This window comes from Amblyomma americanum, chromosome 10 (assembly GCF_052857255.1).
Source record: "Amblyomma americanum isolate KBUSLIRL-KWMA chromosome 10, ASM5285725v1, whole genome shotgun sequence".
NCBI lineage: Eukaryota > Metazoa > Arthropoda > Arachnida > Ixodida > Ixodidae > Amblyomma > Amblyomma americanum.
The window spans coordinates 970620-984981 of NC_135506.1; the positions used below are offsets into that span (position 1 = coordinate 970620).

At 47.0% G+C, this 14362-nt stretch overlaps 2 protein-coding genes across 4 annotated transcripts in view; both read left to right on the plus strand.

Moving 5' to 3' along the window:
- Nucleotides 1-14362, plus strand: part of LOC144106489 (uncharacterized) — a 492993-nt gene that overhangs the window by 181835 nt on the left and 296796 nt on the right. The gene's annotated exons all lie outside the window — the stretch shown is intronic.
- Nucleotides 1-14362, plus strand: part of Ns1 (Nucleostemin 1) — a 72311-nt gene that overhangs the window by 8485 nt on the left and 49464 nt on the right. For both annotated transcript variants that reach the window (XR_013309253.1, XM_077640278.1), the window contains exon 6: nt 9272-9371. Coding sequence is in view for 1 of the 2 variants with exons in the window: in XM_077640278.1 (XP_077496404.1) it covers nt 9272-9371 (100 nt within the window). In the remaining variant the exon portion in view is untranslated. The remainder of the gene's footprint in view (nt 1-9271; nt 9372-14362) is intronic.

The following is a 14362-nucleotide window of genomic DNA, read 5'->3' on the forward strand; positions in this document are numbered from 1 at the left end:
AACCCAGTAAATCTCTTGTATTGCTCCTAGGACCGTCCGGATTCATGGGCAAGCTCGATAGTTTTGATGCGGATGAGTTCCGCTGTCACTGGCAAGGAAGAAGCGCCTTCGGTTGCTTTGGATCTCAGATGAACTGCGTGCGTAGCTGCACTACACAACCACAAAGGGCACAAAACATCGTGGTGAAAACGAAACTGAACAGCCAAAAAAATTCAGTCCCTAGCACAGTCAACAAGCCACTAGAAGTCAGTCCGGTGTGCTCTCTTCCCGGCATGCCTCGGGCGTCCAATGCGGATGAAGTGAAAAGCTGCCAGCTTTCCCTCTAGTGTACAGTAAGAAACCCTATGGTAGAACTTTATCGATACTGGAAAGGCAGATCAGGAAGGAACTGTTCCAAGAGGCAGTGCCCTCCTCCTTGAAGCTAGATGAGAGTGTCTTAGAACGTGCAGCTACAAAAAGAGATTTAACTCTTTTGCGACTGTGGAAATATAGATGATTAGAAAATTTTTTTTCACAAGGAGTAACAAACCCAGCGCATATTGCAGTGCATGAAATTGTAGCTTATTAGTTGCACTTCAGAATAAAACAAACAGAAGAGTCGTATGTGCAAAAGTACTTGAACATTTATTAGTCAAATGTGCCAAAAGCACTGAATAAGTGTGCAGAAAAAACAAAAATTAACGGCTGCACTAAGCGAGAATTTGATTAGAGGAAAACCGGAATATACAAACTTTTTTACATGTTTATAGCTGTCATTCCTCCCAAGTTTCAGCTGTGAGAAAAAGTTATTGCACTTTCCACGCCCGGTCAAGTCAGTGGTGGCACCACAGTCTTGAAGATTGTGGTGCCACCGTGAAAAGCAATCATGTGAAGATGTGAATCAGAGGTAGACGACACGTGCGGAGCATAACGTCTGATCTGTGATAGTAGAGCTTGCAGTTCCTTGTTTCCATTTTTTTTTTTGGTTGGGTCCGCTGCGTGCAGGAAAACAAGCAAGGCGAAAAATCGAGATATAGTCGCGGCAGGTCAACAATTCCTATGTGTATGATGATTCAAATGAACTTGGTCGATCCCCTTCGCCTCTTCCCATGAGCCGTCACGCCGAGCATATGTTTGCATGTCCAAAATCTTCATCCAAGCTTACTTATTAGTGTTTTTGTACAAAGTCTTCATCACCTCCGCTGTGAAGAACATCAAGAAGAAGTCGCGAGGTCGAGCGTATCTCCGAGCGCTGCTCTGCAGCGGTGCGCCGACATTTACCTCTGGCTGTTGTCTAGGTTGAAAAACGTGACCCGACCTTGAGCATTTGGCATACTGTCTTGGCCATGTGTTGTTAAGGCCCTGAAGCACAAAAATTTGATTTCACCGCAAGTTGGCTTTTTATGTGATTTTCACTGGAAGATTAAAATTACAAACCCTTGTTTCTTTTCATTTCCACTATAATCTCATAATATGTTTTGGTCAGTGGTCAGTCCCTTTAAGCTTTGTAAAGAAAAGTGAGGAACCACACAGCACGTTCGAGTTACTGTGCTCGAAAATATGTCTAGTGTATGCATGGGCGGTTCATCTGTAGACTGTATGACATATTTTGCAAATGTGGCTCCTCTTCACTTTTACAGCATAAAGCTTATACAGTTAAATCGGGATAAAACGACCCTCCATATAGCGAATTCCTGGATATTACGAAGTTTCTTAATTCCCCAATGCCGCCCCATTGAAGCGCGTGTATTTGAGACCTCAATTTAACGAAGGTGTTGCAGTAGTTGACCTTGATGTAGCGAACTGGCTACGTCATCTGTTAGCCAGTGCTGGGTTACTTGAAATTTGGCAAAACCTCTCGGAAGTTTCATGACTATAAAGCACGAACTGACACGGGGAACGCCGATCGCAATGAATGACGGCACTTGACACATCATGCCATGCTCCAGAGGCCGTCAGTGATGTATCTCCGGCGCTTTCTCTTTCGGAACGTCATACCACGTGGCATTACACCAGTTCATGCTCAAAAGCAGCGAAAAATAATAAAGCACAGCAAAAAAAAGAAACGACACCAGCAGCGCGTGGCCATCGCCGCCGTGCGGTCGCTCACAATTCCGGCGCCGATAGCTCTCGCGCGTCGGGAGTAGGTGGCGGGAGAGTGCCGGCAATGCTGTGTGAGGAGTCCGTTTCCTGGGGCAACAGTGAAGGGAAGACAGAGAGGGAACATGCGGGAAGAAGCATGTGCCTCTCCGTGGCTGGTCTGCGAGGCCGCGCGCGTCCTCCTCTAGCTCGGCTTCGGTGCCCCCGCCTCTCTCCCCACCCCACCCGTAGCGACGCACTGTGAGGAGTCCATTTCCTGGGGCAACAGCAAAGGGACGACAGAGAGGGAACATGCGGGAAGAAGCATGTGCCTCTCCGTGGCTGGTCTGCGAGGCCGCGTGCGTCCTCCTCTAGCTCGGCTTCGGTGCCCCCACCTCCCTCCCCACCCCACTCATAGCGATGCTGTGTGAGGAGTCCGTTTCCTGGGGCAACAGTGAAGGGAAGACAGAGAGAGGGAACATTCGGAAAGAAGCATGTGCCTCTCCGTGGCTGGTCTGCGAGGCCGCGCGCGCCCTCCTCTAGCTCTGCTTCCGTGCCCCCGCCTCCCTCCCCACCCCACTCGTAGCGACGCTGTGTGAGGAGTCCTCCTGGGGTAACAGTGAAGGGAAGACAGAGAGAGGGAACATGCGGGAAGAAGCATGTGCCTCTCCGTGGCTGGTCTGTGAGGCCGCGCGCGTCCTCCTCTAGCTCGGCTTCGGTGCCCCTGCCTCCCTCCCCACCCCACTTGTAGCGATGCTGTGTGAGGGGTCCGTTTCCTGGGGCTACAGTGAAGGGAATATAGAGAGAGGGAACATGCGGGAAGAAGCATGTGCCTCTCCGTGGCTGGTCTGTGAGGCCGCGCGCGTCCTCCTCTAGCTCGACTTCGGTGCCCCCTGCCTCCCTCCCCACCCCACTCGAAGTGACGCTGTGTGAGGAGTCTGTTTCCTGGGGCAACAGTGAAGGGAATACAGAGAGAGGGAACATGCGGGAAGAAGCATGTGCCTCTCCGTGGCTGGTCTGTGAGGCCGGGCGCGTCCTCCTCTAGCTCGACTTCGGTGCCCCCCGCCTCCCTCCCCACCCCACTCGTAGTGACGCTGTGTGAGGAGTCGGTTTCCTGGGGCAACAGTGAAGGGAATACAGAGAGAGGGAACATGCGGGAAGAAGCATGTGCCTCTCCGTGGCTGGTCTGTGAGGCCGGGCGCGTCCTCCTCTAGCTCGACTTCGGTGCCCCCGCCTCCCTCCCCACCCCACTCGTAGTGACGCTGTGTGAGGAGTCGGTTTCCTGGGGCAACAGTGAAGGGAATACAGAGAGAGGGAACATGCGGGAAGAAGCATATGCCTCTCCATGGCTGGTCTGCGAGGCCGGGCGCGTCCTCCTCTAGCTCGACTTCGGTGCCCCCGCCTCCCTCCCCACCCCACTCGTAGTGACGCTGTGTGAGGAGTCGGTTTCCTGGGGCAACAGTGAAGGGAATACAGAGAGAGGGAACATGCGGGAAGAAGCATGTGCCTCTCCGTGGCTGGTCTGTGAGGCCGGGCGCGTCCTCCTCTAGCTCGACTTCGGTGCCCCCGCCTCCCTCCCCACCCCACTCGTAGTGACGCTGTGTGAGGAGTCGGTTTCCTGGGGCAACAGTGAAGGGAATACAGAGAGAGGGAACATGCGGGAAGAAGCATGTGCCTCTCCGTGGCTGGTCTGTGAGGCCGGGCGCGTCCTCCTCTAGCTCGACTTCGGTGCCCCCGCCTCCCTCCCCACCCCACTCGTAGTGACGCTGTGTGAGGAGTCGGTTTCCTGGGGCAACAGTGAAGGGAATACAGAGAGAGGGAACATGCGGGAAGAAGCATGTGCCTCTCCGTGGCTGGTCTGTGAGGCCGGGCGCGTCCTCCTCTAGCTCGACTTCGGTGCCCCCGCCTCCCTCCCCACCCCACTCGTAGTGACGCTGTGTGAGGAGTCGGTTTCCTGGGGCAACAGTGAAGGGAATACAGAGAGAGGGAACATGCGGGAAGAAGCATATGCCTCTCCATGGCTGGTCTGCGAGGCCGGGCGCGTCCTCCTCTAGCCTGGCTTCGGTGCAACCCCCCCCACCACTCGTAGTGGCGTGTGAGCCGTGGCAGAGGTGGCGGCGCAGTCGTGCTACAGTAGAATCTCGTTACAACGAACTTCACGGGACCGCCGAATTTCAATCGTTATTTTGAAATATCGTAGTACTGAAAAACCATTATTTTCATGTCAGTAATGCATCACAAGAACTAAAATTAGGTACCTTTGCAGCAGATTTATGTGTTGGTAAGTAAATAATAAACGATAACGCTGGGCACAGTTTAACTACAATTTATTGCTTGAAAAAGACTTATCTTCTTCTGGCGAGTAGACGACAAACGCTGCAGGACGAACGTCTCCACATCCTCGACCTTCCTGTGCACGTCATCGGGGGACATCTTTGCAGCACCCGAGGAATGATCGGGTCTTCTCTAGAAAGACTAGGACATCCGAGCTGGAAACAATCTCTTCCTCTTCGTGCGCTGATCCAGTGTTGGCATCGTCTTGCTCACGCACTTGATTCACGATGTCTTCGGTGGTGAGCTCCGCGGATGTAGCCGCCGCGCTGTCGCTATCCACATAATTCGAAAGTCGCTGTCCACGGTAGTTGCCCAGCCGCAGACGTTTTCTTGAGGGAGCCAGCTGCGACACTCGATGTAGTTTTACGATCTTGTCCCGATCTTGGAACATCGTTGCTATTGTTGACGGTGTAATGCCAAGCTCCCTGCACAAGTCCGCTTGCTTTTTTCCAGCAGCTGCGACAGAATGTCCGCTTTTTCTTTAAGCGAAAACTGGCGTCGCTTCTTTTTAACGCGGGGGCCAGGAGAACTCATTGTCAGCAAAGCTAATGCACAACACAATCACAGCGCCGATAACTTCGCAGATCCTAACGTTCGCTGTCGACGTGGTGACACTGCGCTGAATAGGCTTAAGACTGCTGCCACTGCTGCGCAGTACGTATGTGACCACACGCTGGGTGGATGATAATGGCCTTACCCTTTGTATCGGGTGGCAGCTCGCGCCGCCTCGCGTGATGGCGATACCGCTGGGGCTGTATCCGTTGCAACGAGTTCCCCAGCGCATAGCTGATGCTTCGGATGATGATGACAGGCGTCAGCTTTAGGGATTTGGTACGGAACTTCGTAATAACGAAGCGTTTTGCGACGAATGCGAGATTAAATTACATACGTTATTCTGAAATATTCGGTAATTTGAAATTCGTAGTACTGAAAGTTTTTTACATTGAAAGTATAGGCATTTTGGCGGGGATTTTAAAAAAATTCGTAAATCTGAAAATTTCGTTAATCTGATGTTCGTAGTAACGAGATTTTACTGTATCAGCAAGATCGCGAAATGCTTCTCCTCATTCATGACTTCGACTAACGCTGTTTTCTGTAAACATTTTCGAGGTGATTGCACCTACATGTGTTTTTTGTTTTGGTTTCCATTCTGCAGTGTCCTTTCTACTTTTCTCACGAAAACTGCATTTAATGAAAACCCTGAATGGAACGAAAAATTTCTGTCTTTTTCCAATTACATTGTAACCAGGTGTAACTATTCAAGACCTCTCAGATGCCACTATGTACCAATAATTACAATCTCAAAGGAGTGTAGGCACTAATTTTGGTGGCATGTTTTCTTCTCTACAATGATGCAGAAGACACCACTATGCATGGATCACCATGTGGTATTCGCCTACGATGGCTAAATAATTTATAATCGAATTTTTATGTCATGCTGTTTTGGTTTCGGTTTTAGCAACTGAACGATGGCTGTGACTCAAAATTCAGTGTTCTGTCCCTTTAATGGTGTAGCACATCTTTACATTGCACTCAAACTTTTATAGCCTTGTTTGCCAACCTAAGTGATTTGCAATTTAAAAGCTACATGCTCCAGAGGGCTTCTATACCAATGTTTTAATTCTCCAAAGTGCTCCAGACTGCTCCTAATTCGACGTTCCTCTACTCCAAAGTGCTCGAAATTGGAAATTTGAGTGCTCCAAAGGTTGCTCCAATTTGCATTTTGCCAGTAGCATCTCTGGTGGACATCAGTGCCTTTCACCCGTATTTTATGTTGTTTTAACGCATTTAGCTTAGTTTGCATTGTGAGATAGTTTTAAATTGGTACTATTTGCGTGTATAGATGGCATAAAGCATATCACATTCTGTGTTGGATCGTATTAAGGTGCGCTTCTGACTTGATAATTCAAGCAAAAATCTCTGCCGCCTTATACTCTACTGTATATTGGCAGTACACTCTACTGCATTATGGAAAAATGAATTTTTACCTTCTCGAACTGTTCAGGCCAACCAAAGCTGTGCCCCCCCCCCCCCCCCCCCCCCCCCCCCCCCCCCCCTTGCGAGAAAAACGCAAAAGGCTCGCTAAATTACGGAAGTAGCGGATTCATAAATATTTTGTCGCCGACAAACGTAGGGACTCAAAAAGAGGCTTTTATCGGGGGACACCCCTCTTAGAACTATTTTTCTTATTTTTTGATGGATATTCATAAAACTTATGAATTTTAGTATGCTGATTTTAAATATGCACACACAGTTTTCCTGTGAAACTAGTTGTTTTCAAAATATTATGTAATCTGTTTGAAACTTGCAGGTAATTTAATTATCTAACAGTAAAGGCCACAGTGAAGTTTAGCATACAGGCATGCTCTAGAATGTCCACTGAGTGAAATAAGGTAATCTGAATGTTTTAGACCCATTTGGACAAAAGATATGGCATATTAAACTTTACCTCGGAAAATTCAATATGGCGGCTCAGACAAATTGTATTGTTTTAAAATTATACTAATTGGCAATTGGTCTTGTTTTAGTCTTATTTCACTCTCTGTGAGTTTATCTTTCCAACAAAAAAAGAATTATGAAGCTAGCCCACATAGAACCAGAGATATTATCCCTGCACTATTGGAAATGTGTCAGAATTGTGGTTTTGAGAAAATGAAAAAAAAAAAAAACGTTTCCAACTCTGTTTATGTAAAAGTAATAAGTTAAAATTCATACAAATGCACCAGGGGCATAATCTGGATGCATGACATCTCTGTGTTGCCTTTTTGCCATCTTCCCAATGCCCATAGTTGACTCTTGCCGAGAACGGTGGGGCACGATTTGACCTCAATTTAAAGGGCCACGCGTGCGCCTTCGGATATTTAAATGCCTATTACGAAGCAAATACTGATTCTTCCTTTCTAAAAACTCGATTACAGATGCAAAATGATCTCGTGAATCCGAATATGGCAAAACGGAAAAACCGATTTTTGCGAATTTTCGGCCCGAAAGAGCCATGTCCTCCCTTCCTTAATCGAACGGCCAAGCAGACCAGCAGCACGCACCCAAGCTGAAGTGTCGTCTTCCTCGCTCTGTCACGAGCCAAGTCATGCCGCTCGGCTGCATCGCGACACCGTAGAATGTGAGCAGTGTGGCACTGCCCCCTCCATTCAAGAGGCATTGCCTCGATGCCACCATAAAGGGGGAAAACAGTATAGAGGCACCGAAAGTGCAAAGGTGCGTGTGGCGTCGGGACTGAATCTAAACCCGCAAGGTGGTAACGGTCGCAATATTATTTCAGAGGCAATGCTTCAGAACCATGTGGTCGCATTCAAGCCAAGCTAAGCCAAGCCTCTGATGCAGTCAGCGACAATTTTTTTTGACTCTCTAGGGACCATGAAAATGTGCAAAGAATTGGGTAGTCTGAAAAGTCTAAATTCACTGAAAATGTCACTTTAACTCAGTATAGTTCTATGCACATTCCAAAGCCCCTCATGACAAAATCTCACCGCACATCATGTACGCAGATGACGGGTGCCAGCTGCTTTCACGAGCTCAGCGTGTGATAGCTGTACTGCATTTGGCATGCCACCGACAAATGCCCGGTTTGAGACGTCTACATGCAAAAGGAAACCCGCTGCTGCGGGAACTGTGCTGCCCGTGCAGTATGAAGGTCCCGGAATGGGGAGGCGAAGATGACAAACAGCCAAAACAATCACTGGCCTTCGTAGTTAGGCCTATCGACTAAAGCCAAAATTTGCATCATAACCGGTGATATGCAGTTTGCAATGGCTTGCATGTAATGAGAGGCGTATTGTTTCTCATCAAAATGCATGTCCTTTTTCAAATCAAGGTTGAATTTTTGGTCGTACTTTATTTCACGAGTAAGCGCTGCTACCTAGTGTTTCAATCTGCCCAGTCTTGTGCCCATCTTCTCTATGACCCACGCTGCTCTTTTTTCCATTTCCTTTGCACACCGCACGCTTCACTCCAAGGTCATTAAAAAGTTGGGTTCTCCTCGTGGCAACCAAGCCTGGTGGTGGAGGTGATTTTAGCTGCCTTGAAGAGTTCCAGGAAAAATGGCCTAATTACCCAAAAGTCCGAGTTAATGATTGGCCGCCTCCAAAACTGCCGGGAACTGTTCGTATCGTGGTAAATTTGTTTGCCAGAGACCGGGGCAGTGGTCGCCTACTTTTGAGATCAGACTGCGTGGCGATTTTTCTTAATTTCATATTCATTGCTGCGTGCACACTTTCATGATTGTTAATGCAGTACTGCTCCATGGTGCCACGCGGTAACAGTGGAGCCTCCTCACAAGTGGCAGTGCCACCGTGTGTGAAGCACAAACTGCGAGCAGTTACTGCAGTTCTGCCCCCAATAAAAGAACGGAAGAACCGTGCAGACGAGGGAAATGCTTCAGCACCGGCACCTTCTAATGTGCAAATGAAAAGGCCTGTGGCAGAACCGTCTGAAACTGCACTCAGCTGGCAGTCTGCAGTGGAAAAGGGAAACCAAAACTATGTGGCCATGAAATGCCGTTGCCTGATGTTAGAGGGGCATGGGTCTCTAACATGACATGAGATATTAGCACGATTGCTCGCTATGTCCTTCATACAGTGACACGGCCTCCGGTGTCCAAATGACGAGTGTCCGATACTATAGACTTACTTGGGGCTGTGTCGCAAGTCCGATTAATTGGGGGGGAACATGGTTTCACATCCATGAGTTGGTTCCAAATGGTGGAATTTTGTGGTTTTTTGTTCTCACTTGTTGAATTTAAAATGTTTCACCGCAGAAAGTTGGGGTTCCTAATCTTTAGTTTCAATCAAAATAGAGCCAGTGCTGAAGATTGTTGACTGAGCAATGGGTAGCTATGGACGAGAACTTGTGGTGCCTGCAGGTCCTCGATGCCAGGGATCCACTGGGCACACGCAGTCCACAGCTGGAGCAGTTGGTACAGTCTCGGGGCAAGCGCCTGGTGCTGCTGCTCAACAAGATTGGTGGGTGCACTGCCGTGTCATCGGTTTGAAATCAAGTCAGTCCACCCCTCGGACCATTGCATACCGGTAGTAGAAACCAGTTCAAGTGGAGAGGTTGGAGAGAAATCTGTTGTGATTTACTGCAATACCAGCCACTTATGTGTAGGTAGGGCCCTTCATTTGTGGGTAGAACATATATTTGCCCCTCGAATGAACTCTTTCCTTACCGCAAAAAAATGACCGATTTTGAGTGGTTTAAAATAAAAATAATTTCTTCAAAAAGTGCTGAATACACTGCGCATTGGAATGCATTAAATTTCAACTTACTGATTATACTTCTGAATGAAAAAAACGCCAGAGTTGTGTGTGCAGAACTTTTCGAAAATTTTACTGGTTAAACGTGCTGGTAACACAAAAAAGAAAACCAGCAAAACAAAAATGAGGTGCTGCATTGAGCCAGCAAAAAAATTACAATACACAAAATGTTGCACATGTTCTTAGCTACCATTCTTGCGATTTTCAGCTGCATACATAATACACTGCGCTTTCAGTGGCCTTTCAAGTTAGGCAATATGACAGCTGTGCCACCGAGAAAGCAGTCGCGTGAGGACATGAATTGGAGGTAGACGTGGCATGTGCTGCACATTACACTTGTTTCGAGTTCTTGTCATTTTTTTTATAGCAGAGTGTGCTGTTCTTACTTTTTTCATTTTCTCTTCCCCGGTTGGTAGTGAATGGTTTTGATAGGTGAAAAAGAGGGTGTGGCCTTCTTTGACATCATAACCAAAAATCTGCAGGCGCATTTGCTAAAATATCATCTGGTATGTTGCAAAGACCCGAAAGCACTGTATAAAACCACTCATCATTTGCAAATCAAGCGCACTGCATAAAATACAACGTGAACACCAAAATGAAACGTGCAAGCACACGCTGATGTCACGGTCCTCTGAGACGAAGTCTTGCAATCTGACCTGAAATCTGATCATTGCACATGGTTGTCCAACTCATCACTGCTGCTCTAAAAAGAAAAAAGAGAGAAAGTGTTCAATGTAGCTTCTCGCCTTCCACGAGCACGCAGTGCAACAGACGCCATGATCACCAACCAGTGGACTACGTCCAGTCAAAGTTTCATTATTCACGTCACTCCTTTCCTTTAGCAAAAAAAAAACTGAAACCAAAGAGATAGCATTATTAGCAAACTAGATGGTGCAGCTTGTCCAAAAGTGCTATTGTTCAAAATATCAGTTATATAATGACCGATCACCGATGCCCCAATGAAATGAGAAAAACATTTCTGGAAGTTTCATTACACGTGTTTCAATGGCCCGTGCTCCCGTTCCGTAGCCCCAGCTGGCAATTTTATTATTTATTTATTTATTGATACTGTCAGCCGTAAGGCCGTTACAGGGTGAATGCATACAACTCAAGAAGTACACACAGCCACAAGTACAAAATTTATACAACTATATGAAATCATCTTGCCAGCAGATAAAACTACAAGCTGATAGTCAGATAAGTAAGTGTTTATAATAATACGCTCGGTTTCAGACCACCGAGGATCGGAACCGCAGGTAATGAACATACTGTCTTGTAGAAGGGGTCATGGTAGGGCCTAGTCAAGCTGTCGAGACAGCTTTTAGCTCTTGACCCTTTCCAGGATCCATTATTTCTGGAAAATAAAGAATTGAATTGAACTGAAAATTGAAAATGAATGACAGCAATGACAAATGGTTTCTATAGGCTTAAATAACGGGACAGATAAGTTTCAAACTGGTGTAGATTGTCTGCTTGCAAAATGTCCTGAGGCAAGGAATTCCATTCAGCTATGGTTCTGGGGAAGGAGTATTTAAAGGAATTGATTCGGCAATTGAATCACTCTCACACGCACAGAATGCGGTGTTTTAAAGATACATTGGCTTTGAAATGAAGCTTCATACTTTCGGAACCTTCTCTAGCGAGGATTTGGTTCTTCACGAAAGGATGGCATCACAGGTGCACTGTGATATCGAAAAACTGCTTTGAGAACTTTTGCTTCCATGTATTCCTATGGGTGCTAAGCCCACTTTTTACCCCCAAGCTTTTCCCCAGTCGTTCTAGGCGACGACAGCAGCACCACCGCATCTTGCTTATGTCACAGATTGGTGTTGGTCTGTACCATCCATTGTGGCGCAAGAAAGTGTTCGGAACGTCCAAAATTGTGCTCATTGTACCCAACGCACTCCAACTGGGGAATTTTATGAATTTGTATCACCGAGATTTTACTGTACAATGTGAGCTTGTTTCATCCTCTTTCCTCAGCTCACTTCATGCATAGTCCAATAAATGCTCTATTTGATACTATTATCCTCTTGCTGAAAGGCTATTTCATTCAATGTTTTCGTGTAACACATACATGGACACACCTAGCATGCTCACCTCTTTTCTGGGGCACCTCTGCTAAGACAAGCAAATTTTCTGGTCCCTTCGTCTTAAACGGAGTCTACTGTGTCTCTTTTTGTCTGTGAGCTCCTATGTAGGCCGTAGAAACAAGCAGCCCCCCAAAATAATCACAAGAGCACAATGCCGTCAATGCAGAAAAGAAAATGCACTCTCATCACTCTGGTTTATAATATTTTTTGAACGGTATTGCTTTGCTTTATCACATTTGGAAGTTCATTCCATAGCTTAGTCCCTACGTGAGTAATGGTGCTTTCTCAGTAGACGTTTTTAGTCTTCGGTAGAAGGAAATTCCCGTGTACAATAAACTCTCATTAATTCAAACTTCAGTGGACCAGAGATTTCTGTTTGAATTATGAGAACGTAATAGAAACCTAAACTAAAAGCTATTTGCTACTGTGAACTGTCGATGCTATGAACCTCACTTTAACGATTTTTTAGATTTGCGAACTTTTGTAAAATTCCCACCAGAATGCCTATACAGTAGAATCTTGGTGATACGAATCTCGGTGATACGTATCTCAAGGAGAAGCGAAAATATTCGTATTACCCGAAATTTCGTATCACCAAAAAGCGAGTGAAATCCGTCCTGAAACCATGAGACACGCACAAAAAAAAACATTTATTTACATGGAAAGAAGTCACGTATGTCCTTCTGAGTCTTCTTCTCCGCGAGGTAGGCCAGCAGAGAATTTTCGAAGCTGAAGAACTGGGCTGTAGTGTTCTCGCGCACAGTCTTTATGTCCCAGCACGCCGCAGAATATCGACAGTGTGCATAGTTTCGGCTGCCGACGGTGGTTGGTCATCACCATTTTGGCACTCGTCTTCTTCGTCACTGGTCGAAATTCCAGGCTGCGACAATACATCCTCCACGATGCCTTCCACTGTGCGCAGACCACACGTGACAAGATCGTCGTCCGCGGTGACGAAATCGTCGGCACTGCAATCAACGCCAAGCTGGTTGCAGATGCCAAAGTGGTGCGCATTCTGCATAATTTGGTCGCGCTGACCAACGATTGTAGACATCGTAGAAATTGGCAGGCCTAATTCCTTGCTCATGTGGATGCGCCTTTTCTTGGGTTCTTTGTCCACCTTCTTTAAAATATCCACTTTGTCCTTCAAGGACAGCGCCTTCCGCTTTCGCGACATTGTACTGATTGCAGTACCTTTCGGGCTGACGCGATCAGTGCTCGTAAAACGACACACGCAGACAACAAGCTGCGCTTCCGTAGTCGTCGCGTACGAGGGAAGAAGCGGGAGCTGCTGCTAGTATGACTATCTGTGCGCTGGCTGTGGTGGAAAGACAGACAGAATGCGCGCGCAGGGCGGCGAGAAATGTGGAGAGGACAAATCGCGCCCGACCGGTAGGGTTGGCTGGTTCGCAGGGTGAACGGACCAATAAACAGTGGCGCTAGCCTCGGGCAACAACAAAGTAAAAAGAAAAAGGTGAAGAGCCCGCCCCCAAAAACTAGAGAGAGAGAAAGCTTTCCTTGCCTCGTCAGCCTCCCTGCTGCCGCGGAATCCCAAACCGGCACTGCCGCACGCTGCGCCGGTGGCGGCTCGACGGTCGCGGTACCGAAGTTCGTATCATTCGGCGCGACGCGGAAAAGTGTTCGGAACATCCGAATTTTGGCCCATTGTACACAATGTATTTCGGCAGGGAAATTTTACGAATTCGTATCACCGAGATTCTACTGTATTTTCAGCGTAAAAATTATTCACTACTACGAGTTTCAAAATGCTGAACATTTCAGAATAACATGCGCAGTTTATATGGTCACCCATAGTAAAGGCACCTTGTTATTACGAGCTTGCCCTGGATGAATGATGCCGAAAACACCACTGAGGTCTAATAGGGTGGCAGTTCTGGCTTTTTTATAGCACATGACATACAAACTAGCACGAGTTATGTTTGTGTGTTAACGCTCAATATTCGATTGGTGCCTCAGCATCGGCTAATTTTTTTTGACTGCCTGTAGTATTAATTTTCAGACGGAGCGAGATGCGAACCTCACCATTATGTTTGGCTTTTTCTTGTCCTTTCGGGACATGTGATGAACGACATTGATATCAGTGCTCAGTATTGGAACACTGCACTTTTCTCCAAACTGCATTAGGGCACCAGTAAGTTTTTCATCATTCTTGAGGCGGGGTCCTTTGATTGCAGTGTTTTGTTGTTTGAATACTGCTTTAATTGCACTATTCCACACTTTCTAGGACTGTATTATGATCACTGATCAATGATCACACTATGATCACTGATCACTGTGCCTGCTGTTTCTGCCTCATATTGCCAATGATGGATCTAAATTCCTCAAACTTGTCATTTAAGAAGGACAGCGACTGCTTGACGTCATGCAGTGCCATTGCGAGGTTAGCTTTGTGGTCGTCAAAATTTGTGGTCAGTTCTGAAAGCATCTTCGTGATTTCTTTAATGGCTGATGGTTATTTATCGCCCATCACAAGGCAGAGAAATCCGCTGGGCAGTGCAGGCATGGTAGCCGCAGACAAGCTTTTTGTGGCTGACGCTCGCAGTTGCTGGCATGTGGCTTTTCTCTGCTGTGCTGTCATTGGCA